This window comes from Artibeus jamaicensis, unplaced genomic scaffold (genome assembly GCF_021234435.1).
Source record: "Artibeus jamaicensis isolate MK-2021 breed Jamaican fruit bat unplaced genomic scaffold, CSHL_Jam_final scaffold_847, whole genome shotgun sequence".
NCBI classification, from domain to species: domain Eukaryota; kingdom Metazoa; phylum Chordata; class Mammalia; order Chiroptera; family Phyllostomidae; genus Artibeus; species Artibeus jamaicensis.
This window is the reverse complement of record NW_026522057.1, coordinates 7,779,671-7,802,649: the sequence shown is the minus strand read 5'-3', so window position 1 is coordinate 7,802,649 and position 22,979 is coordinate 7,779,671. Positions and strand designations below refer to the sequence as shown.

The 22,979-nt window shown below is 51.3% G+C and overlaps 1 protein-coding gene across 1 annotated transcript in view; it reads right to left on the bottom strand.

Annotated features, from left to right (window-relative positions):
* GRIK3 (glutamate ionotropic receptor kainate type subunit 3) overlaps nucleotides 1–22,979 on the bottom strand; it is a 209,613-nt gene that overhangs the window by 16,776 nt on the left and 169,858 nt on the right. The window contains exons 10-13 of the mRNA XM_037149722.2: nucleotides 18,833–19,036; nucleotides 7,466–7,689; nucleotides 3,819–3,937; nucleotides 845–1,062 (exon numbers count right to left, since the gene is read on the bottom strand). Of these exons, the coding sequence (XP_037005617.2) occupies nucleotides 845–1,062; nucleotides 3,819–3,937; nucleotides 7,466–7,689; nucleotides 18,833–19,036 (765 nt within the window). The remainder of the gene's footprint in view (nucleotides 1–844; nucleotides 1,063–3,818; nucleotides 3,938–7,465; nucleotides 7,690–18,832; nucleotides 19,037–22,979) is intronic.

Sequence of the window (22,979 nt, the reverse complement as noted above, 5' to 3'; positions counted from 1 at the left end):
AGCCTCAGTTTCCACATGTGTAGAGTGGAAATAATTGTAGCACCTGCTCGCAGGATTTGTCAGGAAGATTGAGTGAGGCAAGCTTTTAGTACAGTGCCTGGCTCACTGTGAGCTCTTGGTGGTGGCAACTATTGTTATTATCACTTTCATTTCCACAGGAACATTTACAGCTACGGGTTTTCAGGGCCAGCCAGTCCCATAACCCTTGGTTACTCCAGTAGAAGGTGTACAAACACTGGGAACACAGCCAACACCTTACAAAGCAGGAGGAGCAGCAAAGTCATGGCCAAATCCTTACAAGAAGAGTAACCTGAGCAGGTGATGGGGGCTTTATCCGGACATGGTTATTCTGGTTATTCTAAGAGCGTAACCTGCTAAGGAATGCTTGTAAACACTTGGAGTTTTAAGTCTCCTCTCTTCCTTGGAGGATGCACCCGCTGCTGACCTCTAAGTGGTGAAGAGCTGACTCCCAAACCCAGGCCAGTCTTGTGGAGATGGATGCCGCTGAGAGCCAAAGCCAAGGGCAGGAAACCCGCTGGCCCCAGGGCCTGTTTGTGCATCTGGCCTCACTTCTCCTTCCCCCCTCTCCAGCCTCATCTCCCCACCTGTACCCCTCTGATGATTTAAGGAAATAAAGTGCACTCATTCTGCTTGCCCCAGGTATAGAAACTTCTAGGATCTGTTCTGGGACCCACCCAGGTGGTCACATCACCTCAACCCCCAAAAGTTAACTGGTCCCCAACAGGGAGGGACTACGCCCTAGGGATTTCTTGGCTCTGTGTGGTTAGTGAAGGACAGCAAAGGGTCAGCTTGTGGCGCTGCAGTGGGAGGGAGAGGGCCTCACCTTGAAGAAGGTCATGGTGGCCCCGTCCTTGACAGCCCCATACTCGATCTTGGTTTGCTTGGCCAGGTCATCAGCAGAGTCGATAGGCGATTCCATGCGCTCCACGGTCAGAAAGGCGGCTAGGTTGGCCGTGTAGGAGGAGATGATGATGAGCGTGAAGAACCACCAGATGCCGCCGATGATGCGAGTGGACAGGGCTTTGGGCATCAGTTCAGACCCTGGGGGAAGGGAAGAGGCAGGTGGTCTCTGACAATGCGCAGACCAGGGCTGCTCGGGTCCTCTGGGTCACAGACTCCACTGCTAGTCAGGAAAGCCGAGCCCCTGCCCCTTGACCAGCGTTTCTCCAAGTGTGGGCCCTGGACCAGCGGCATTGGCATCACCTGGGAACTTGCTGGACATGCTCATTCTCAGGCCCAGCCCAGGACTTACTAAATCAGTAACTTCAGGGGTGAGGCCGCGTGACCTGGGTCGATAAGCCCTCCAGGTGATTCTGATACAGGCCACAATTAAGGACTGCAGCTCTTCTAGAACAACAAGCACCTGCCCAGCATTTCCTGGGCTTCGCAGGCCCTCTGGTGCCTTTCCTCACACTCCGTGCGGCCCCTATTCTGAACACCTGGAGTCAGGGCCCCTGGGCTCTTGAGTGAATCCTGCTCCTAACTCTCGTGTGCTGTTGTGCCAAACACTCCCCTCTCTGGGACTCTGCAAAGCAGGAGCAGCTGTCCTTCCTCTTCCCAGCCTCGCACAGATCCAGCGACACTGCCACGATATAATTTGAGGAGAAATTGTATTGCAAATACAATTGGTATACAAATACAAGATTGCTATGCGGTGCTTTGCAGGAGGAGAAAAATCAACATGTTTTGAAGCTCTTTGATGAGATGGATCACGCTTCCTCCCTGACCTTGGGTGTGGAGCACAATTTAGGCGAAACCTTCTAACTGAAGTAATTAACTAGGTGGCTTTCAAGAGATTTAAATAGCAAGTGACTCCTGAACTTTCCAGAATATTTGGACCTGCAATCTGAAAAGCGTCTGCTTTGATATGGATGATTTTTTTTCCCCTCAAAGAAATCACTCAAGGGAGAGGTTTTCAAATACACAACTATTTTTCTCCCTCCTAATCAAAACCTCGCGGGGAATACACTAGGGGCCAAGGCTTTGAATAGCAGCAGGAGATGGAAGAAGAGAGGCTATTACTGCATTGAAGGGCTCCCAGGTCTCTCCCAACTGTCACTGAACAAAGATGATGGACAAAGAAGCAAGGCGGGGCTTCAGGACACTCATTAATAGTGGGGACAGAATGAGGCACTTCCCTTGAGGGCTGCCTGTCACTTCCCACCAAGGCTCCTCAGCTTCCTCGCCCCGCCACCCACCCCCAGCCTCACCTGCCTGGCCCTCCTGCAGACTGTGCTCCAAGCCAGGGATAGAGCTGCCCCCCAAAGGGAGAATGACTTATTTTCATTGTTTGCTTGGTGAGCTTTGCCTGGCTCTGTTGCACCCTCACTCAGGCCCAAGTCCTTGCCCTCGGCTCTGCCATGGCTGGGAAATCATCAGGTGGGGGGCAGATTGATCTTCCTTCACCCTTCTTCATTCAAGTGCCCAGCACAGGGCGTGGCGGGTTGTGGGCACTCAGGACACGTGGGGTCATATCACGCATCCACTCATTCATCCATCCATTCAGCATTTCATGGCGGATGCCTATTAGGACCAGGATTTGTTCTGGGCCTTGAGGATACACAAAGATGAGTGAGGGACAAGGCCATTTTCTTCGGATCCTCTCCCTTCCCATGCCCCTCCCCCTCCCGGCTTTGTCGCCCACTGGGCCTCGGCGAGGCCCTATCACAGGCGGAGATTTGGGTTTCCCCACCCCCCAGGATAAGAGGCTCTGGGGTGAGAGGCAGAAGCAAAGGGCACATGTTTCCCCTGAGGAGTTTCCTGTGCCCACCTCCAGCCCCTGTCACCACGCTCCTCGTGGCCGGAGCAGGTGCGCTGCTTTCTGAGATCTTGGAGCAGTTGTGCAGTTGGCCAAGGGTGGGCCAGCCGCCCAGGGTCAGGTCCTGCGCACTGGCCCTCCCTCAGGAGGATGGAAGAACCCGGTGTCCTTCTGCGTGTCCCAGCTCTGATGCACTCAGGCTAAAGTCCCCACTTCAGACTTGACCCTTCCTCCTCCTCCCAGGCTCCCCACAGCCAGACCGTCACCAAGTCCTGTCCCTGCTACACCCTGAAATTCTCTCAGCCCATCCCGTGCTTTACCCTCATTGGTCCCCACGCCAGTTCAGGTCCCATCATCTCATTCCTGCGATGGCCTCTCACCCGGCGGCCTCCCTGCCTCCGGTCACCACCCCACCCATCCTCAGCCCGACTTTGTTTGGCCAGAGTCTCCAGCGGCAAGGCCATCCGTGGGGTCAGCCCCTGCAAGAGGGATGCACTGAGTCCACCTCAGCTGGAGCAGGAGGGACCAGGGATGAGCCCGAGTGACATGGGTGGGGGCGGTTCATCTGCTTTAGCCTTAGAACGAAGGTGGCAAACACAAGGCCCGTGGGCGGAATCCGGCCCCCCACCTTGTTTTATCCGGCCCAGCACCTGGTTTCTACCTGGCAGCAGCGCCGAGTTCTCGCTTAACTGTTAAGGACTAATTACATTTATACAGTCCCACAATGACGTTCGGCCTTTGAAGGCAACCACAAAGCTGAGGTGGCCCCTGGTGGAAATGAGTTTGACACCCCTGCCTTAGAACCTGAGCAGGCCCAGAAACAGTAGTGGTGAGGGGTGGGGACCTGGGGCAAGGGCACACGCCTGGATGTCCAGGTGTCTCCAACCCCGTGATGGCTCAGTGGGTCTGAGGCTGTCCTGGAGGGTGGGCTGACTCTGCTGACTCCAGAGAGGTTCGGCACCCCTCCCTGCCCCACCCCATCAGGGAGAAGAGGTTCCTGGGGAAAGGAGGCCCTCTCTCCCAGGGAGGGGGTGCATACCTTGCTGCATCAGGGACCCCATTCCAAACCAGAAGCTGTTTAGCAGAGTGAAGTTGTTTTCCACCACCTCGGAGCCAGGGTTGCAGGGGTGAGCGTCATACCACTCGTAAGGGCTGAACCTGCAGGGGAAGTGGGAGCAGTGAGGCTGAGCTGCAGGGAGATGGGCGGGGGAGGAAGGGGTGTGGGTATCACGGCAGCGGCAGCGGGTGGTTTAGCAAACACTGATGTGCGACCACTTTAGCATCAATTGCCTCATTGTTCTGCTGGGGAGGCAGGGACGGGAAATCAGGACCGGTTTGTTGTGTGCTTTATTGTTAGTGGCTTTTGCTGGTTATAAAAGTAATTCAGCAGTGTCTCTTAAAATTAAAAGTGAGCATGCCCTTCAACCTAGCAATTCTGGGACTCATTAGCCATCCTAGAAAAAACATGAGTACATAAGTGCAAAGAGAAGTGCACAGAGGTGTTTATCAAAGCGTTGTTTGTAAGAGCAAAACCCTGGAAACAACGGGAATGTCCTTCAGCACAGGTCTGACGGAGGAAACGATGCCCTCGCCGCACTTTGAAATCTCATGCCGCCGGTGGAAGAGGAAAAAAAACCACTTGTAGATGTACCAACAAGAGAAGGTCTCCAACATACGATGTTTGGTTTAAAAAAGATAAAAATAAGAACAATAGGATCACATTTATGTAAACAGATTGCCAAAGACACAGCTTTCTACCTCTTTATGTCCATTTGTATATAAATACATAAAGTATCTGCAAGAATCCAATTCAAAACAATGGCAGTATTTTCCTCTGCGGAGGGAAATCAGAATGGCGGAAGGAGCTTTAGGGAAGCCTTTTTGCTTTATATGTATTATATAAAATTTTAAAAATGAGAATGGACTTTTTGCATTATTTGTATTATTTACTTACTATTATTTATTACTATTTTTACTATTTACTTATATTTTTGAATGACTTGTATATTACTTAAAAACTTAAATTGAAAAAAGTAAGATACACTCTTCCTGAAATAGTCAAACAGCACAGAAGAATACAATGAGAAAGGGAAAGTACTCCGGGATCTCACCCCCTGGAGAGAACAATGTGTTACATAATTTTTCAGCGTCTTTTCCCTGGATATGCAAATGCATGTATGACAGGGAAACATGGTTACTGTAAGCCCCCCACTGTCTTCTAAGGAAGAGCAGTTCTGGTAACTGGAGGGGCCTTTGTGCACAGCCAGCCGGAGCTCCAGGTGAGGAAATGAAGGCCGGAGGAAGCCAGAGGGCGCTGCAGAGAGAGGGGTCCCGGAGGAAGTCGCTAAGAGGCTGGCATGGCCGGTGTGGCATGAAGCAGAATATCCTGGGGGCATAGAGGCCTTACTCAATGCCAAACCCCTGGTTCGTGGCAGGCATGAGCCAGGCCAGGACTGTTTGCAAAATGGACAAGCCCTGTGCCGAGCCAGAGCTGCCATTGGGTGGGTCTGGGGACCTGCCACCTTCACAGATTCCATCTCTGAGCAGCTGTGTCCAGCTTGCCATCAGCCAGCATGGGGCAGTCCAAAGGACACAGGCCACATGGAGAAGGGGACCAAGGGCCACACACACTATACAGACATGCTGTGCTTGACCCTGGCAGTGTTGCAAAAAATCGAATTTGTGGCTACCTCTAACAGCCAAGAGGTATCACCTAAAAGCCTGACTCACTCTCTAAGAATCATGAATTCGGCAGCCCTGGTGCAGCGTCCTGCCCAGCGCAGCTGTGGGAGTCGGGTACTGGCCGCCCCTTTCGCCAGGTGCGTGTCTCCAGTTTGCTTCAGTCCCCATCACTTCCCGCTGCCCACCACTCAGCCTGCTTTACTTCCTCATCCTCCCTGTCCGACCCCCCCAGCCTCCACCTCATTTAAACTCAGATGGGTCATGATTTGAAGCCTAACTCCACCAAGAAAAAGCTTTGTGACTTTGGGCAACGACTTCGCCTATCTGAGTCTCAGTTTTCACTTCTCTGAAGCAGGGAATAACTACGCCCGACACACAGGCCTGTAGTAACAATCTGACAGGACGCGTGTGAACTGTGTTCTGTGAGTGCTACACAGCATGACAACTATTGGGATGCTGTTCATCCCTCTGTGGCCAAGGCCCTGGTTCCTCTCCTTTGTCCTCACATGTCCCGTGTCATTCCAGCAGCTCCAGGAATCCTGTCTCTTCCCCAAAGTCTCCCCAGCCTAACCTCGGGAATTGGCTTTCTACCTCCCTTGCCAGGAGGGATGTGGTGGAAAGCAGGCTTGGCTGCGGCAGCTGATGAAAGGCCAGGAATAGGAGGGGGACGGGATGCACATCACATGGACAGAAGTGATGCTGGAAAAGCTTGAGCTGTTTCCCAGGGGGAGGGGAGCTGAGAGGCTGGCTGGAGCTGCTAAAATTATGGTGAGAGCTGCAGAGAGTGGCTCCTGGCTTTCAAAGGCTTGTTAGACCATTAGAGACAAGAGGCCTAATGAAGGCCTCTCTGTGGCAGGCTGGGCTGCTGGCTGGGCTGAGTAGGCAGGCAGCCCCAGGCCGGCAGGCAGCAGAGGGCTTTGGAGGCAGGACAATTTCATCTCTGCCATCCTTCCCTTTGGTCTTTCTCTGTGCGGGAGGAGGGAGCTAAAGGGAGTGGGGTAGGGGAAAGGTTTTCAAAGAAGACCCAGGAGAAAAAAAAAGGCTGAAAAACCAAGTCCTTGGATCTCAAATTGCCTCTCCAGAGAAGTCTCTCTTCGTACCTTGTTAGGATTTAGAGAGAAGAAAAAAAAAAAGAAAAAGAAAAAAAAAACCAGGGCAAAGGCTGGGCTGGAGGCTAGTGGGACGGGCAGAGGACCCATCTGGGAAGGGGACGGGGAGCTGGGCCCAGCAGCCAACCACCGGGGCAGAGGCAGAGGACAGATGTCCAGGTGGCCAGAGATGTGGATCGTAGATAAAACACTTGGTGACTCCAGTTCATATGCCGAATGTGTCACTTATTGCTAGGATGTCTTTGGCGAGGATAGTGCCTTTCTGAGCCTCAGATATCTCCTCTTCATGGGAGGCTGTGAGAATTAAATAGTATAATGGCTGTGAAAGACAGAGCAACATGCTTGGCCAATATGAGGCTCTCAGTAAACACTGAGCTCAACGTGCCCCCAGTTACCTCCGCCTGCCATCCACCACAAGGATGCGCTAGCATCTCTCATTTGAACAGCCAAGTGTGCAAGGGTATGGCTAGCATGTCTTACAGACAGGTCGGTATGTACGGTGCCACATTTCTGCACGAGTGCATGTGTGTGAGTCTTTGTGATGCTGTCCTTTTTTCAAGTGTTAAGCCACATTCTGAGCTACCCAAAGCACCCAGGTCTGCAGTACTGGGTGCCTGGCCCAGCTGATGCAGCTCTGGGAAATAACTTAACCTCCCCAAGCCTGTTCATAGGGTCTGGGGTACAAGTGTTGCTTCCAGAGTCATGTACACAGACCAGGATGAGGACTGGGGGATTCAAGCTTGTGGGCCATGGACTATTCCTTAAGGGATATAAAGGGGCCTGAGCTGCAGAGAAGGAAAAGGGAGTATGTATAGCAGTGCTCTGAGTGGGGACTTGCTTGGCTCCCTAAACCTCCAACCTCAGGCCAGAGCTCTAGCCATGGCATTGCCCTTACCTGGCGATGACAAAGAGGACACAGCTGACACCCAGGTAGGCGAGGAGCACATACATCCAGATGTCTGGGGACAGAGGGTTGAGGAAGGAGAAGACACTGGGGTTGGTGCCATTGGGCTTGCGATACAGGATGCTAATACCGAGCGTCATGAAGGGTTTGGAGAAGTCAATGGCCTTCTCGCGGACGTGGGTGATAGTCAAGGGGGCCACAGCCAGATCTGCTTTCTGCAATGAGAAAGAGAGAGACAGACAGACAGACAGACTGTGAGCAAAGCCTAGGACTAGCAGTGAACAGAACACCCTCCTTGGAGTGGAGTCAGTTGCCTGAGCCCTGGATCATTTAACTACTCTTCAGTTTCAACATTTACTAACCCTTCTTCTGGTCCAGGCCATGCTCAGGGTGCTGGGGAGACAATGATGAACTTAATTCCTGTTCTCCCAGAGCTCACGACCTTGAGAGAAAGGACTGTGGTATAAACATGCAGAGAATGGAGCCCTATTAAAACTGTAACCATGTAGTCTATTCTCAAAATGGTGCTTTATCAAATAAATACAGTTCAGCAACCTAAGAACATTTAAAGGTCACTCGTGTTCTTTATTTGTACCTTCAAAACAACATGAAGAGGACGTGGAATCCACAGCAGCCCTTATTTAAATGCTTTCCTCTCCTATACACTTCCTGATGGCTTCGCCCCACTACATATCCTAAATGCCCCCAACACCAGATAGGCACAAGGAATGCCTTCCTGGGAGGAGGAAGACAAAGACGAAACTGAACAGGCCAATCCAGACACCTGTTTAGTCGCTGGGGGACAAGAGCAGAGGAAGAAAGGAGGATTGCAGGGAAGGCTAGGAATGTTCATATGCTGGTAAACCTCGGCCTATCAGAATTTTATAGAGGGGAGTAATTAAAGTTCTATCTCTTGGGTCTGAGCTTTTCCTAATTAAAAATCTATAACCCTTCATCCCTATCTTTCCAGCCTTGCCCCACTGCTCTCTTTCTAAATAAGGCCCCGTTTAATTGCTCCCTGATGACCACGTCCATGCTTTGCACACGCTGTGCTCTGTTGAGAATGCCCTCTGCCTGTGGCCCTTCACTGCCTTCCAGATTCCTTTGCACGTGCCACCTCTTCTAAGAAACCCTTCCTGGTGACCTCCAATTCTAAATCCCTGTGAAGTCCACCCTGTCCCATGGTAAGATACTAGCCTGCTTGGTGTGAACAACAATATGTGTGTTCATGTGACTTTTGTCTTATCTGCTTATTTGTCTGTGAGCTTTTAAGCACAGTTGGGACTGTGACTGATTCACTGTTTCATTTCTCAATTTTCAAGACCCATCTCAGCCTCTGTAATACTTGTTAGTTAATAATATTTCTCTTTGAGATGTTACCCCTTGGGTTTCTGTGGATATTTACATGTCAGAATGTGAACAAAGTTATCACTTCCCTTCCTCAGATGGGGCAGGATAGACAGGGAGGCTGGGTCCTAAAGCCCAGCACTCAAGGCCCATTTGCTAAGATAGGGAGGCTACCTTCTGAGACCCCCTCCCAAGGCAATGCCTCTAGGCAGCCACCCAGTAGCTTGGTCCAGCTCCATCCATCCATCCATCCATCCATCCATCCATCCATCCATCCATCCACCCATCCTTGATGAGCTCCACCAGACATTAGGGAATATAGAGTTGAGCCACACAATGAGGGAAATGGACATTAATGAAATTGTTTACTACATTGTAACTGTTAGCACTATCTCTGACTTCACTAATCCTAGAAAAGAAACCAGGAACCAGGTTGAAATCAGACATCAAAAAGGGGAGGACAATATGGGTGGAACCCCAGCTTCCAAATGGCATTGCAGATGTCTTAGACTGGGGGCATCGGGAAACACAACCATGATGTTGTGTACCCTGATGTTTCTTCTTCTAACAGCACCCCCACACCCAAGTAGTGACATTCAGAGCACAAGGATTCAGTGAACCTCAGGACCTGGGAGAGCCAGGGAGGAGGAGCCTATTACAAAGGATTATTTTATACTGGGACCTTCCTTTTGTAAATTTCTGAGTGTGTGAGCTGGAATTTGCTTAGCTCTTATGGCAGAGGCAGAAGAAAGAGGCAGCTGTGGGCACCCCAGCTTCCTGGAGCCCTCTCAGTTCAGGAAAGCAACAAGAGAGAGAGAACTATCTGGGAAGGTACAGAGGGACTAATGTGTATTTGCTCAGGACCTACTGTGTGTCAGTCTGGGATTTGGAAGTAAGCAAGAGACCCAGCTCCTGCTCTCGAGGAGCTTCCGATCAAGTGAGACCCTTTTGGGGACTGAGGAGAGGACGCTGAGTAGGATGAGAGCTGGGGTTGGGCACCCTGGAAGGTCCCTTTCAGTCCTGAAGTTCTAGTTCTTTCTAATGTTGGCATGATAGGGGTGAAATGGGCTTTTGATTTCTAGAACTTGGCCTCCTCCAGGCTTGTCCCTTCAAAACACAGCACTTTGGGAGGCTCTGTTCTAAACCCAAAGTCATCATCATTGTTCAGAATGCATTTGGAGCTGGCCTTTGGGAATGGCCTCTGGGGCTTGGATAGATTCTTGGGAAGAACCTCAAAGTCAATGGAGGCAACTCTTCCTTGGGCTTCTGGTGGCAAGTTGGACGAGAGCATTAGTTCCTGGGGGGTTTGGAGGGTGTGCAGCCAAGGCTTGTTCCATCCACCAGAAGTGTTTTAGGATTGGTGAGGAAGCCAATCATGGGGCCACAGGCCCTTTTTGTGCCCCCCAGACCCACTCAGAACTACCAGAATTTCCCCACCAGCCTTCCTGCTTTCTGCTGTAATGAGGTTGCAGGGCAGGGGCATCTCTGGCATTCTGTGCCTACAGCAGCAAGACAACTGGTCAACCTGACCTTCTTCACAGGGAATTTTGATGTGTGCTCTCCCTTGCACTTCAGGAAGGCTGGAGTTCACCACTTCCATTTTGTCTTAGGCAAGAAACACTACATTTTGCATCAGTTATGATTTCCCAGAAAAAGGCATTATTTTGTCCAACTTCTCTTGAAAGAGCAGAACAGATGTCAAGCCTTTGCCATTTTAGTTCATTACTCAGACTGAAAGGCCCCATCTTGGCAGGTTCCTCCCACTTGAACAAATTTTCTTTGAGGATGATTCATAAAATCATAGGCTGTCAGACCTGGACAAGAGAAATTTAAGAACTGCTATTCCACCCCATTTTTTTTTTTACAGAGGCAAACTAAGGCTTAGAGAAGTTCTAAGGTCTTTGCTGTCATATTTACAGTAATCACATCCTTGAATAACCCCCAAACCTCTGACTTGTCCAACACATTCATTGGTCTTGTGGGTGATTTGCTGACCCCTCCTGCCTCCCTGAGAAACTTTCCATACCTTTTCTAAACCCCTGGGCCAGGCAGGATGGCCCTTCTAGGACACTACTTCATCCCCATAAGCACTTTCCACTTACCAAGAGTCTGTCAGGACACCCTTGTCTCCAGCCTCTCCTACCCTACTCTATCCTTGAATGGGGCCACTAGGTACCCCCTGCTTTATCAAATCCCCAGCAACCAGAATTGAAGTCAAGAGTGACTTAACCAGCTACAGCTCCATATTTTGGCCCTAAGCATCCAGCCACCTTGGCTGCTGGTTGGGCCTTAGCTTTGTACCCTAGACTGAAACTTGGGCAACCTCCTACTTGATTTTAAGAACAGACTTGTGACCATGGTCCCAGTTCTGAACACATACCACTGGTTGGTCTTCTCTTGGGACAGGGGTCTTCCTCAGAGACTCAGCTCTGTTTCCTGAGCCCCAGGTTGCTACCTGTGTCTGGTGTCCCTGTTGGCACTGGCCTACTTGGATTCCCAAGTATGGTCTCCCCCAGATTCCCCTTCTCTGTGCTCTGCCTCTTGGTTGGGATCTTCCAGGGCATCCGCTTGCTCAGACTGTGACCTACCATAGTCAAGAGAGTAAGTACGGCTATTATTCATGGATGCTCCTTACACTAAGCAGCACCGAGTGTGCTACATATATCATCACCTTATGCAATCCTTCCAGCAGCCCCATGAGGCTGTGAATATTATCACTGCAGTCCAGATGAGGGTACTGTGGCTCAACCAGGCTAAGAGGTTCGTCCAAGCTGATGAGTGGCTGAGCCAATACTTGGACTCAGTTTACTGTGACCTCAAAGCCCAACCTTTTACTATACAAACCACATGTGTTAGGTTGAGTTGTGCACACCCTCCCAACAAATACATTCAAATTCTAACCCCTGGTATCTGTGAATGCAACCTTCTTTGGAAATGGGGTCTCTGTAGAAGTAATCAAATGAAGATGCAGTCATGCTGGATTCGGGTGGGCCCTAAATCCAGTGGTTGCTGTTCTGATAGAAGAAGAGAGGACACACAGAGAGAAGACAACTCTGCCGTGTGATGACTAAGGCAGAGATGGGAGTGATGCAGCTACAATCCAAGGACTTCCAGTGGTTGCTGGCCATGCCAGATGCTAGGAGAGAGGCATAGGACAGATTTTCCCCCAGTCTCCAAAAGGTGAGAAACCAAACTTGCTGACACCTTGATTTCTGATTTCTGGCCTCCATAACTGAGAGAGGATACATTTCTGTTGTTTTAAGCTACCTGGTTTGTGGTCATTTGTTGTGGTGACTCCAGGAAACTCACACACTTCATACCTGCCATTTAGACCCTGGGCAGGATGCATGGAGCTCCTTCTCCTGACTCCTGCCAGCCCTTCCCCGGCGTCTGTGCCATTCTGGCGGGCAGGATTTATGGCTGGGCCTGCCCTGCCCGGCCCTGTCCTGAGCCTCGGTTACATTTCCAGACACCTGAACTTGACTCTGGCTTCTGACCATGACTATCATTGGGCCTACTCAGCATATGCTTGGTGGGGCTTGGGAGCCCTATGGCTGCAGGAACATACCGATTCACCCCTGCCTCTCTGCAGATCCCTTTGCTTCTGCTTCCATAGCCACCCAGGAAAACCAGCCTCACTCCAGCCACACATGCAGAACTACTCCCCAGAGATCCATCTGTTGGCTGTCTGCCCCCATCTCAGGTATATGGTACATGGGATTCACCTTCCACTCTTTTCCCAAAGTGGTATTTCTCCAGCTAGACTCTTTCCCCATTCCCAATACTGCTTAATATATGTCAAAGACTTCCTTCTGCCCTGAGGATAAGAAATTCTTATTATGGGCTCCTTGAGCCATTCATGACTTAGTGCTGTTCAATCCAATTTTCTGCAATGATGGGGATGTTCCATAGCTGCACTGTCCAATAAGTATGGTAACTAGTCACACGTGGCCACCAAAAATTTGACAGGTGGCTGGTGTAACTGAGGAAATGAACTTATACATTAACTAAGTTAAATAGTTTTAATCAATTTAAAAAATTAATTTTAATTCATGTAAATTTAAATGAAAATAACCCCAGGTGGCTGGTGGCTACTGTGTGGGCAGGTGCAGAGCTAGCCCTGTCTGCCTCTCCAGACTTACCTGCATCGTGTTCCCACTTGTTCCCTTTCTACTGGCTTCTTTCAGCCCTCCAGTCCTTGCCCTCTCTCACCTCAGGACCTTTGCATGTGCACTTTTCTCTACCTGGAACTTCTCCCTCAAATTCTGTGTCTAGTTAATGGCTACTTCTCCTTCAGATCTCAGTGAAACATCAGTTCTACAGACGAAATCCTCAGATAAAATCAGGCCTCCTTTGTGATTACTCTCACAGCACCAGGTATTATTGCCCCTAGCGCTAATCACAGTTGTGATGTTAGAGGCATTAGTAGGTGATTCTCCAGGTCTTTCTCCCCTGCTGGACCATAAGCTCATGAAAGTAGGGCCTGAGCCTTTATCTTTTTCTGCAGGGATGAATCGGCCTGTTCCTACAGCCATAGGGCTCCCAAGGCCCACCAGGCAATTTGAAGCATATGCTGAGTTTTTCACTGTTGTACGCCTCTTGCCTGGCTCATAGCAGGCTCACGGGAAAGATTTTGGGACTGAATGAATGGGGATGTTGCTAGTTTAGGAGAGACATCCCGCTTGTGTGTCTGAACACAAGGCAGATTATAAGAGGGCTGAGCAAGTCACAGACAGTGTCTGATGATGACCCTCTAGCCTCCAACCTTAAGAACACACAGTGCCCATTGAAAGGCCTTGGACATTAATCTGACAACTAACAGCCTCAAACACCTGCGAAGCTGAGTGGAGGGGAGATGGTTGCTAGGAAATTTATGTGTCAGTGGATGGGTCAACTACGAACACTGGTGATTCATGCACTGGCTTCCTGAGCTGATGACAGCCTCACTTCCTGACAGTGAGGAATGGTACCCGTGCCTCTCTTACCTGGCCATGTTCTCCTCCCAGAACACTCACCATACCCTGGCTGAAGAGTTGCATGTGTCCATATGTTCACAGATTATTGTCTCTTTCCTCCACTAGGGAGTCAGATTCTGAGGCTCAGGGGAGGGATCCTGCCTGTTTGTTCACCTCTGTGGCCACGGCAACTAGCATGAGATGTAACTTAATAAATTTAACTTAAGAAATTGAATTTCTTGATCAATGGGAGCACCAGAGGTTTAGAAGAGCTCACCCAAGAAGCACCTCCACATGGCCTGCCACATAGCAGTGTTCAGGGGTGGGGTATGCTGAGTCACAGGAGGTAGTTGCTGCTGACCCACCAGCCAGCCGCCGTGCTTAACTCAGCACTGTGGCCACAGACAACCTCGGAACAGCCCATATATATCTAAAGGATGAGTGCAGATGCTAGAGAACTCTTAAGTGTTGACTGAGGGGTCATGCACCTGTGCTTCACACATAGGCCTCCTGGGCTGGTGAATACCTGATGGTGAGAAATGAAGCCTGGATCCTTCCCCAGCCTGGGAGAATGGCTGATTCAGGAGTCCTGGCAGGAGTGTCAGTATGTTCCATTGGTTGCTCCCATATCTCTAGTTGCCCTCCAGGTCTGGCATGTCATGGGTGCTCGGGACAGAGGCACAAGCTGACAGCATCTCACCTCCTGCCAGTTGGGCACCCCTTGCCCCTACGACTTCCCTTGCACACTGCTGTAGGGCCCTGATTGGCTCCCATGGCCCCCATGCCAAGCCTAGAAATGCGTGGAAGTCAGAAGTCAGTTAAGAAACCTGTCCTCCCTTTCCCTTCACTCCAAGAGATGGTCCCGAAACACACTTTGTGAGGGTTTTCTGAGGCACAAACTCGTGGATTGAGCCATTAGTCACACTCAGTGGGGATGGCTCAGTATGCATCTTCATATCCTTGTGTTGGCTTCTTTTCCCTCCCGCTCCACTTCCCTGCCTCTCGCTCTCTCCCCAGAGCTCTAGTCAACCCGGCTGCTCTGATGAGAGTTTGCCTTTGCAGTTGATCTATATCCCTTGTAACCAACTTCCCTGTCCCATGCAGGATTCTGACTTGCCCCAGGTGAGCTCCCAGCATGCCTTACTTCAAAGTGCATTGGCCCAGCCTGTAGGAGATGGCTTGGCAGAGCTTTTCCTGGCCACACAAATAGGGATTTGAGAATTCTCCTAACACCAATGCATGCAGGCCAGAACTCAGATCTGGTTCCTGGTTTGAAGGCAGGGACATAGGCAGTGATGATGGGGTCATGGCCTTGACACCAGACCCTCCCCTAACACACTTTGGATGGGAAACTCAATATAGTCCAGACTCCACATGTGTCTGGGGAAGGTGCACAAATCTGTGTGTTAATTCAACATTCATCAACGCCGACTCTATGTGGGTCCAGCCCCTGCCAGGCCTCTGCTCTTGGCTTCAGGCTCTACACTTGGGGCTCTGCCTCCACACTCCCTGGGAGGATCCTGGTTTCCTGGCACCAGGACAGAAGCTCTGGATGGCAGGTGTTGGAAAAGGTCAATGCCCAAAATGAAGCAAGAGGGTAATGTCTTGGTGTGTGCCTCAGTTCCCTGTGAGTCTGATCAATGCGAGTCAGCTCCTGTTTGGATTCAGAGGGTCAAGGTCTAAATCCTGGATCACTGTGGCCCACCAGGATGACCACGCCCGAGGGGCCAGGTCTCCCACTGCTACCACGTTCACACAAGTACATACTCAGACACGTACATTCCCTGCTTTGGAGTGAATGCCGCCGAGCAGGACAACTCACATGTGCTGAGCATTTACCAAGTGCCAGGTACTGTGCTAACCATCTTTGTGCCATATCTTATTAAATCTTCCCATGAACCCTGGGCAGAAGGCTTTTTAAAAAATCACTCCCATTTCACAGATGTGGAAATGGAGGCCAAAGAGGCTGAAGAGCTTTCCCACTGTCAGCTGTGCTAGACCCCAAATTTGGACCCATCACTGTTGGCTTCTAAAGTCATTGAAACACACAGAAGTAATTTAAAGGCATGGATGTGAGTGGAGCCCTTTAAGAAAGGGGACATGAGAGACAGTAGGCAGTGTAAATGGAGACAGTGGTGATTTGAGAGATGGGTGTTGGGCAGAGAAAGCACTGCTCTATCCAACTGTGTTTCTTGCTCCCATAGTTGGAGGTGACTTGGAGGAAGATGAGTGTGTCAGCAGGAGGGGGATGCACCCTCCAGGTGTCCCATCTTCCTCCACAACCCTGGCTCCTCGTAGGGCCATGTGGTACGGGACAGACGTGAGCAGAAAGTGTCAGGGAAGGACTTCTTAACTCCTGCTGGTCAGAGGCTCCACCCGAGGCCTCCAAATGGGGCTCCGGGGACAGACCCTCGTAAAGTTAGCATTCATCATTTTTACATCTACGTTCAGATCCCTAATAAGAAAGTAATAATATTGCCGAGGCTTTACCACACCTTCTATGAGCTAGTGAGAAGACTAATTATCTGACGACACTAATAAATGGTTATGATGATATTAAAATTGGCACCAAGCTAGGATTAATAGGCTCATCAATTGTAGGGACTCTGGTTTAACAAGGTCACCCGCATGTCCCGTCAATGTGGCCTCAGTGGAGATGGGGCTGCCTGAATGAGGCCTCCTCCTTTCCCCAGCGGAGGGTCCACTTAGGAGGGTCTGGCTGCTGCTGGGTTGTTCGGACCCAGCCCCTTGCAAACGGCCTTTCAGAGCTCTCTGACTGCCAGAGATGCTATGGTGATAAGACTGGCATTTGCTCTGCTCACTTGCGCCTGTGGCTTCCCCTCTCCATGCGATTCCTCCTCCTCTCCAGCCCAGCTCCCCTCTGCAAATGACAGGCTCAGACCTACTGGGGGCCCCACACTCCAGAGTCCCACTCAGAAGTGCACGGGGAAACCAATAAACGGAGATGCCTCTGGGGCCTGCTGACTAATTTCCATAATAATTACAGTTCTCTAATACAGGTGACAACACCACTCCCTTCCATTTATATTGAGTTCCACAACCCAGGAGCTGCTTCCCTATCAGTTGTCTCCAAGGAGCCATGCAACCAGCTGGGAAGAAGGCAGGGCAGGTGTCATTACTCTCACTGAGTTAGGAAATGAGCTCAGGGAGGTAAGGGGACTTCCCAAAGCCCCCTCCCCACTCTCAGAGTAATGAGAAAAATAATAAGAACAAGTACTAACTACATAATGCGCATGTGTGAACTTAGTCCACACAACAGCCTTATGGGGAAGGTTCTATCATTTATTATCACTCCCGTTTTACAGAAGAGGAAACTGAGGCACAGAGAAGTTAAGGAACTTGTCGAGGAGCGCACCGCTGATGAGTGGCAGAGTGGGAACCAAGCTCAGCCGAGTTTATGTTCTTTACCTTTAGCCTCTCCCGTCAGCCCTCCCCGGGAGCCTGATTTCCTGGGGCCCAGGAAACGACTGTGTGACACTCTGCTTGGAGCCTTCTGGCTGAGCTCCGGCCTCCTTCCGGCTCCAATCTCCAAGGCCCCCATGGGGCAGGCCCTTCCAAACAGGGGCAGGAAGACTAACAGAAGACCCTGATGCTGCCTGCCCCCACCCTGAGAGGGGGAGTGAGAATAATCCCGTGGGCGGGCACTTCTCGGGTTGCAAAGATCTACTGCATGAGCCTCCTGCTGCTCTGGTTCTTCGCAGAGGTCAGAGCATAGGGCTTCAGAGAACCTCCAAAGATGGGGCACTAGCAGGGGCACGCACCTCCCTCTGCCTCAGCTTCCATGTCTGTTCAAGGGGGTGGTAGCAACAATACCTACTTTACTGAGCCATTGTCAGGATGAAGGAGAGAAGGAGCCTAAGGGGGTGGGTACAGATCAGGTTCTTGCCTTCCCAAGGAGGTCTTTGATAGAAAATGCTTCTGGGGATTTGAGGGCCCTGAGCTGGAAGGCAGGTCATGTACGTGCCAGGTGAGCCTGTACAGATGGTATCTCATTTATACCCACAACAACCATAGGAGCTATGGTAGTTGCTAATTACTTGACTTTAGAAGTGAAGAAATTGAGGCTCAGTGATGTTGATGAACTCACCTGGTGGCTCATCTATTAGCCAGGACTTGAACCTCGGCCCAGCGATCCACAGCCTGGGCTCCTAACCATGGCGATGGGTGGGCTCTCCGCATCTTACAAGCCTCCCTTTTACGGAGGGCTGGCTGTGGGCCGGGCCCTGCACCTAGTGCTTCATGCCCAGTATCACAACAATCCTATGAGGAGGGAGGAATTACACCCACTGACAGAGGAGGAAGCCATTTGTGGAGGTCCAGTGACCTGCCCGTTTATGTAGCAAATAAAGGAGGGAATGGGACTCGAACCCAGGGTCTCCTGACTCCCCTGACTGTGGTGTCCCTCGACTGTGGAGCTTCTTTGTCTTCCTTCCAGGGTCCCAGAAACCCCAGGGCCCTCCCATCACTTGCACCATCTCCCAGAAGCTCCATCTGTTGCTTCTGTTCCTTGCTCCCCGGGCCCTCTCCCATCTCAGACTGAGTGTGACTATCTCTTTGACACCTCCCAGCTGAGCCTTGCCCATCCCTTCATCCCAGTCCTTGGCTCCCTGGACCACTTGTCAACCCATTGGACCCAAAGATGCTCAAGACTGATGGATCTATCTCGGTGTCCCAGAGTTTGGTGAAGCGTTTTGCATTGGCAGCTCGCTCCCATGGCTGGGGCATCCTTTAGTAGCTCTTAAAAGAGCAGAAGGCACTGTTGATACACAGCCAGCTCATCAAAGACACCAGTGGGACGGCTCTGAGTCCAATGGGGGCCAGTGGGCATGCACTCACATGAAGGCGGGTGTCTGGGAGTTGGGAGCATGAGCAAGGCAGGCCAGAGGGAGCTCCTTACCCCCTCCATGCTTCAGGTCACAGCCTTTAACTCCAACTCTGCTGCCCCCTGGGCCCCCATCTGCCAGGATATCCCACCCTGATGTGCACAAAGGACTTGGCCAAGCCTTTGGCAGGGGGTGTCCTCAGCCCCACTTACGTGGTCGATGAGCTCCTTGATCATGCCGTTCCACTGGCCCTTGTCGTCCTGCGCCCCGTACTTGCCATCCTCCACCAGCCGGATCTCATAGGAAAAGCCCAGGATGTGGGCCAGTTCCTTGAGCAGGTCGATGCAGTAGCCCTCAAACCGGTCATTCCCAAACAAGGTCCTGTCGGACTTCCGGAACATGACAAAGGGTTCCTCCTGCAGGGGCAGAGAGGACAGGAGCTGACGCAGGCCGAGTGGGTCGGGGAAAGCTGGCCAGGGCTGGAGAGCTTGGGATGACACCTCTACTCTGTGTTTAAAAAAACCCTTTGGGTGGTTTAGCTAGATGGCCTGCTAAATCAAGGAGGAAAAGCACATTTCCCGAGAGCTGACTTTGTGCCTCCCAGATGGTCACCTACTGGTGTCCCTGGCAAGACACTGGGGCTCAGGAGGTGTTTATTAATTGTCCAGTGGCCACAGAGCTAGGAAGCAGTGGAATAGGGATTTGAACTGGACTGTCTGGTTCTGAATCCCAATGATCTGTCTGCTGCACACACTCAGCACAGGCCAGTGTTTCTCAAAGTGTGGTCCCTAGACGGGCAGCAACATCAACACCTGGGAACTTCTCAGAATCACACATTCTCAGGCCCTGCCCAGGCCACTGAACCAGAAACTCTGGGGCAGGGCCCAGCAGTCTGGGTTGTAAGAAGCCCTCTGGGGGATTCAGATGTTGGCTCCAGTTTGAGCGCACTGCTGCAGAAGGCCCGTCATCAAGTATCTTCCCTGAAGTCTCTCCCAAGTCCTATTTAAAAGATTAGATCTACAAGCTCCCTGATACCACTCTTTCCAAGGATCTCAGTCTCCAGCGCTAGGATCTGCCGGGTGAGTGGTTCCTGATAACCATGATAGCTCGTGCGTGTATGCTGATGTGCCAGACGCTAGTAAATCAGCAAACCAGACGGTGTCAGTGGAGGGCCCAGCAGAACAGGAGGGCACAAGGGGCAGTAGCTGATATTGCCTCATCTAACTTCAATTTCAACCGTCTACAGGCAGGTACTCATAACCCCATTTTATAGGTGCAGAAAGAGAACTCACGAGGATAAGAGACTTGTGTGAATTCACTGGTCCTCTAGAGAGAGGATCTGAGCTCAGGTTGGTGTAGCCCTGGAGTTGAAGCTCTTAACCCACCTCACTGTGTCACAGGCCCTGAGTCCTGAGCTGTCTCTGCCTGGTGGGCAGGGGTCCTCGGAAGGTAGCATGGGTGGCAGCTGTCCCATGTCATCAGGCTTAGCAAACTGGGTCCCAAACAAGGTCCTGGGGATCAGAATGCTTAGCAAACTCAACCTGTATTGGCTTCCTGCTATACACCAGGCACGGATCTCAGTGCTTTCCCACAGGCTGTTTGCTTTAAGCCTCACAAGCTTCCAAGGCAGGTGACACTATCCCCATTTGATAGATAAGGGAACTGGGGCTCAGAGAAGGCCAGCACATTGCCCGCGGTTGCACAAGGGTTGGACTACATTCTGATGGAGTTCAGTTCCAATCCTTCGGCCTCTTTCTGGGCCTTAATCTTCCCCAAAGCCATCTCGGCAGCCCCACATGTCAGAAGGCCTCAGACCTTCAGCTGATGGGTGAAAACCTTTTGCTGACAGAATGCATGTGCGTTGGAAATCTCATGAACACAAGCCCCTGATTCTGCAGGTGTCTCATCATTCTCTCCACTGTGGGCCTCTGGAGAGGGGTAAGCAGTGAAAGGCTGGGGCAAAGGCCCTCATCAGAGGTGCTTGGGTGCAGAAAGCCACCAGCAGCCTCTTGCCAGGCACCCGCTGTGACAGGCGGGATGGATTCTCTGGCCCTGGATACCCAGCAAATATGCCTTTCAAAATCCTATCCCACCCCATGACTGATTTACTCTAGATTTTCAACAGTCATTTGGGAGGCTTCAGAGAAAGAGTCTGAATCCCCAAGGGGTTCCGGTCTCTCCAGGGATTCGGAGGAAAGCACTTCTCAGTCTAATTGGGTGGAGAGCTGGGTCCTGGGGCTGCATTCCATGCTAAACCCCAGTGCCTCCTATCCTGCCCTCCGACCAAGTAGGCAGATGATGAGATTGGAGAACAGAATCCAGGTGGGGCAGGAGAAGGGGCTGGGGCTACGGGGAGGGAAGGGGACTTTGGCTAGTGCCCATGCTGCCTTTGTGCTAATTTGACTCCGGGAAGGCACCGCCTGGAACCCTGGCAGGAGGCCTGGTGAGCGAGGCCCGTGCGGGGATCAGCCCCAACACACCCTTCGGGTCAGACGCTTTTGTGCAGTGAACAAAGCACTGCCCACTGCACCTGGTGGCCCTGATGTCAGCTCAAAGAGTCACTGGAGAGAAGGTACTGTCCTTGCAAGGTGAATTACCTCGATTCCTGGGCACAGTGTACCTCCTTCTGTAAAGTGGGGATAATAATAGAACCTACTTTACAGAGTTGTTTTGAGCTTTAAATGAGTCACATTATGGAAAGCACTTAGGACAGTGCCTGGCAAGTGTAGGCTGCCAATATTATAATTATTGTTAATGTAGTTATTATCTTCTTTCTGTGTGCTGGGTGGCCTGTTGCCACGGTGACCTTCCTAGCCTAGAGACCATGCCTAATGTCACCAAAGGTTAAAACTCGTAGCTGGCGGCGGGAAACCATTTGGGGAAAGGTCTCTGAGGTAGCTCACTTCCTGAGCCTCTCTCCTCTCCCCTCCCTGGCCCTATCCTCTAAAATTAGCACTTTATTCGTGAAGCCACCACGGCCCCAAATCTATACATCTCCATATAAATACGCTGCCTTTGGAGCAGCTGTAAAATGCCATTAATTTTGAGAAGTGCTTTGCGGACGGCATACATATTTAACAGCCAAAGCCCAGAGCATTAAAATGGTGCTCGCCTTAGTAATGTGTCTCTAGACCTGCAACATTTCCTAGGGGGTAATTCTGAACTCCGCCAACTACTTATTCATGGACTATTTCACAATTTATTACTGGAAATGTCCAGACAGCCAATTCACAAGTTCTCTCGGCTGCTAATCGATTGCTCGGTGAAGGTGCCCTCAATTTCAAAACTTCACGCTCTCCTATGGCTCTGGGAGAACAGCTAAAGGAACAGGGGTAATATTTCTCTTCAACAAGTCACAGGAAACAGAGGTCCAGAGAAATAACCTCTTCCGACTTTCCGCTGCCAGGGCCAGTCGTCTTGCTTCTCTCCGATCACTTACGCCACCGGGGTGAGAGCCTGGCCCTGCACCGAACCTCTCACAGCGACTGGACTGTGGAGTCGGAAGAGGAGGTTTTTGCTAGAAGGATCCAGGGGTTAGTGACCGAACCTCCGTGTTCCCACCCCCCTTTCTGACTTAGGAAATATCCACACACACGTGCACACAGTCTCCCTGCACATGTGCACACAACGCAACTGGCGCAGATACACCACATTCTCGAGGGTTCTGTCTGCCTAGTCCTGCTCGGACAAAGAGGCCAAGGACCTTGGACCCGAGGCCTTGGCTTCAGGACAGGGTATTAGTTGTCCTGCCCTCCCAGCAGGTGGGGCCTAGAGTGGTCCTTGGCCTAGGATGGCTCTCCCAGCCCACATCCCAGCCTCCCACTGCTGGATGCTACGGGTCCACCTGCCTGGCCGCTGAGTCTATGTGGGTCACGATGTACACATGGCACAAATACAGCCATTGGTATGTATCCAGACACCTGGGCATAGCAGTCCCACACACACATGCGCGCACATGTGCGCACGTGGACCCGTGGCATCCAGCAGTGGGAGGCTGGGATATGGGCTGGGAGAGCATGTTGACACCACTGCTCACTTCACCAACCAAAAGACCACTGAACCTTCAAAAGCAGGGCCCTCAGAAATGAGTCGGGCGTGTTTTCCCAGTGTTGAGCTGAGGTTTGATTTTGGGTGGGTGAATTTTTCATGAGCTCATAGAAGAGCAGAACCAGAACAGTTGCAGGAGCCAGGCAGGGAGAGGGCAGGAGGGCGGGCGTCCAGGTTCCCTTGGCACCTGTTTCGGCCTCAAGAATGAGGAAGACTGCTTGTGACAAGGAGGAGCCGGAGAGGGTGGGGTCAGGGCTCTGTCCATCTGTGTCCAGGATAAGGTGCCCCTACCCACTTATCCTGGACTTCAGG